General features: G+C 43.3%; 1 protein-coding gene across 1 annotated transcript; it reads left to right on the forward strand.

Moving 5' to 3' along the window:
• The first annotated feature begins 985 nt into the window (after nt 1-985).
• On the forward strand, nt 986-3,556 carry LOC118330679 (calcitonin-1-like). Its single transcript, XM_035665325.1, has 3 exons — nt 986-1,076; nt 2,154-2,288; nt 3,157-3,556. Exons 1-3 carry the CDS (start codon nt 991-993, stop codon nt 3,344-3,346), a joined length of 411 nt encoding a protein of 136 aa, XP_035521218.1. The 5' UTR covers nt 986-990; the 3' UTR covers nt 3,347-3,556.
• Nucleotides 3,557-3,998: the final 442 nt, after the last annotated feature.

The following is a 3,998-nucleotide window of genomic DNA, read 5'->3' on the forward strand; positions in this document are numbered from 1 at the left end:
GATGTGTTGGAATGGCTGTTTGACTACAAATGTACCTGATAAGCTGTTTGTGTGCATGTGTTGGTTTAGAGGGATATGGACACAGAGTCACTTTGTTAGACTCCAGTGATAGTGTTGGTGATGGGATTGAGTGTGGCCACTGGGGTCACCAGCATCACCACCACCACCAACCATTATACGAGGGTCCAGTCTGCTATTTGAAGTCCAAACACCGAGATAGAAATAGAGAGAGAGGAAGAAAAGAGAAGAAATAGAAAAAAAAGACAAAAAAATGCAAAGAGACTGAAGTGAAGAACGAAAAGTAAAAGAAGAAGAGGAAACAGGTTTCAGAGTGTGCGTGTGTGTGTGTGAGAGTGAGAGTGAGAGTGAGAGAGAGAGAGAGTGCTTGCAGCTCATTACACTAATGCACTGGTCCCTTAGGGAGTTGGCAAGCTTGGAGTCCCCCCCCATCCCTTCCCTTTTCACCCCTCCTCTTCCAGCATTAGCAACAGCTACATGTATTGCACTATCTAGGACCCCCACCTACGCTCAAACACACACACACACACACACAAGCTCCGGGACCTGCACGAGAGAACTACCTGTCCTGTGCTCTTGGTTGGATGTTTTGGAGGAACAGTGCGTTTTGCAGAAGAAGAGTGGGGGGGATTATTATGTGGCTCAGTTTTGAAAGGGTGTTGTGTGGAAGTAAAATCGAGGATGTTCAGCAGGAGACCAGAGCTAAACAGTGGGACGCTGAGATGTGGGCAGAGCTGAGCTCACCTCTCTGGGAAGTGACAGAAAGCCCTTTTTTCTTGTTGCAACTTCTTCTCAGCAGCGCAACAGGATCAGACACTAGCAAGTGTATTTTATAGATGTATGTTGGTTTTTGTTTTGTAGATTCATTTTTTAATGATTTGAGAACTTATTTTAGCAGTGTGTGAGTGTGAAAAGCTGCAGTCTTGTGCACAAGGTGCTGATGGTGGTGTCTTTCTTGCTGTGTAGGGGACCATGGTTATGTTGAAGATCTCTGCTTTCCTCGTTGCCTACGCCCTGGTCATTTGCCAGATGTACTGCTCACAAGCCGCCCCTGCCAGGTGAGACGCAGCAACATTCACATTTTACACTTTAAACTCTCACCTGACATGATGCATTTTCCAGCAACTTGAAAATGTGCAAAAGTAGAGCAGACGTAAATTCCCAGTTGTTAGAGTCACAAGCATCCAGTGGGAGGGAGTGGAGGTTCGATGCAAGAACAACGCCTTAAAAAAAAAGAACAAGAAAAAAAGAAACATAGTAAATATTTTTCTCCTGGGAATCAGTTAGAATTTTATAATCACAATATTTTAATGCTGCTAGAAAAATATTAAGAAATGGGAGAGGACTGGAAAAAGCTGCATTCAAAGATACATACGTTTACAGCAGATAGTACAGATAACATTTAATAATGTTCACATACACAAACAAACAAAAATATTTGCTCTGGTTAACCTTCATAATTTTTTGATGTTAAGTGTTGCCACTTTACATTAGCAGGATAGTGTAAAATTTAAAATACATCTTTAACCACCTACTTTTATATATAAAGAATTAATTAAAATTACATTTCCTAATCAGTATATAAAGTTTGTGTATCATATTATACCTGTAATCCAATTGGAGGAAATTACTCTCAGTGTAAGTGTTAAAAAGGGAATAATGGAAAGAAAAAAGAACAGAAAAAGTGAGATTCACTTGTAATTCAAAGTGTAATTCACTTCAGAGGGATATAAATGAGACCTATATATTTATATGAAGCCCCATTCAAGCCACTCCCCACGCTGTTCCCATGAAGCTATCGATTTTGTAATAAATCTAAAGCTGGGTGCACATCAGCCCCTCTCTCAGATGGGGCACTTTCCGCAGATTGTTTCCCCGTGTTGGCCAGGGGCCCTCCAACTCAGACGTCATCCCTCTCAGAGTCGGTGACGTCCCAGCCAACCCCCCTGAACCCTCCTATCCATCCAGTGTCTTCCACCACCACCCTACCCCACCTTAACACCCACACACACATCCCCACCCCTCCTTTTAACTGCAGGTGATAATTCTAGCCAAGGATTTAATGCTGATCTCAATGCCTTTCCTCCCCCAACTCCTCTGACCCCTAAACCTCCCCGCTCACCCCATCACCACAGACCGGGTTTAGAGTCCATGTCAGACCGAGTCACGCTCACGGACTATGAGGCGCGAAGGTTACTCAACGCCATTGTCAAGGAGTTTGTGCAGATGACAGCGGAGGAGCTGGAACAGCAGGCAACTGAAGGAAACAGGTACACAAATAAAAAACAAAAGACTTTATTTTAACCCTTTTTTAAAAAAAAAAAAAAGCAGCATAACATTTCCTCCCTGCACAGAGACTGCTAATGAAAGACTTAATTATGATGACAGAATGAAACATTTAACGTGAAACTAAACTTAGCTTTTGGCCTAAATTCAGAGGTAAAATGGACAGCTCTTTTTTGGGCTACCATGCTGGACTTTGTGTATCTTCTTAGGGAACCGTATCATATTCTGGTTTCACTTTAACACCACTCAAGATGCGTCTTTTTAGCGCCCCACTTGGGTTCAATCAGGCGTAGAGGTATGTACGTCTAAGCTGACAAAAAGAGAGCAAAACAGACCATTTCCAAGAATAGATGTTAATACACAAAAAATCCCTATTCTCTGTCATGACCCTGCTCCCGCATGGATGAGTTTGATTTTGACTTTGTTTGAACGGACTATTTCTAGCCTGCCTGCCGGGCATGTGAGCAGTGGATGCCTAACGGAACGAATAAGTGTGCATGACGTCAATTAAGTGGAGTTGCATGACAGTGGGAAGCGACTGGTTTCTGTTTGTTCTGTGGGTGTAAAAGATGTGACAAGATTGACTGGGGTGGGGGCGGAGATGGAAGTTTGGCGCATGAGGGAATGGATGACGGGTTCTTTGAATGGTGGGGAGGGGGGAAAAAAAGCATGATGCTGTTTATTTCAACTTTTTTTATATCTGCGATGGCATGAGGAAGAAACGCATGAGAGATTAGGTGCGTGAATGGAACCAAAAATAAAAGATAGAGATGAAAAAAGTGTTATGTGCATGTTTTCCCATATCTATGAGCCTGTTCTCTGCATGTGTTTTGTGTGTCCCCTCCCGAACAGCATGGACAGGCCCATAACCAAGCGCTGCTCCAACCTCAGCACCTGTGTGCTGGGCAAACTGTCTCAGGAGCTGCACAAGTTGCAGACGTTCCCTCGCACAAACGTGGGAGCAGGAACGCCCGGGAAGAAGCGCAGTGCGCCTGAGACCGACAGCTATGCAAGCTACGGCGAGACGTTTGACAGCATCTAACCCCCTCCTCATCCTCCTTCAAACCCTCTTTTACCTTTACTGCATCTCTTCTTCCTCCTCTACCTTTCTGTTTCTTTTCCCTTTCCTCTTCTCCTGTCCACTTCCTCTCCCAGTTTCTTGCTTATTGTTTTTGGATTGACAAGTGCATGTTGATTTTACCTGCCTGATTGACATGAGAAGAATATGACCTTTAACTGCAACCAACTTTTCAGTCCCGCCCCCCCCCCCCCCCCCCCCCCTCTTTTTTTTGGCAGAGAATGATTTGCCCCTATGATTTCAGACAATCAGACTTAGTTTTCATAAATGTAATTCAGGAGCCGATTCAGACATCCATCTCTGTGTACTGTGCGTGGAGTCATTTGATGGCATCGAAGCCCTTGAAATTTAAGGATTGAGAGAGATCACTTAATTGAACCATTAATAAATGATCCACTCATGCGACACCATGTTTCTTGTTCAATAAACGTATTTTTCTACCAGGAAGCCTTAGCTCATTTTCATTCTTAGGGGTACTTTACAGTGAGTGGGTACTTCATGAACTCATTAACAAATATGGACATTAAAATGGATATAAATAGGATTTTAGAGCATCTGATAGTGCCCTTCAAATAATCTATGAAGCTCTCATCAGATTTCAAAGGTAAGAAAAATG

Source organism: Morone saxatilis, unplaced genomic scaffold (assembly GCF_004916995.1).
Source record: "Morone saxatilis isolate NCDOM2014 unplaced genomic scaffold, NCSU_SB_2.0 Contig2, whole genome shotgun sequence".
NCBI classification, from domain to species: Eukaryota; Metazoa; Chordata; class Actinopteri; family Moronidae; genus Morone; species Morone saxatilis.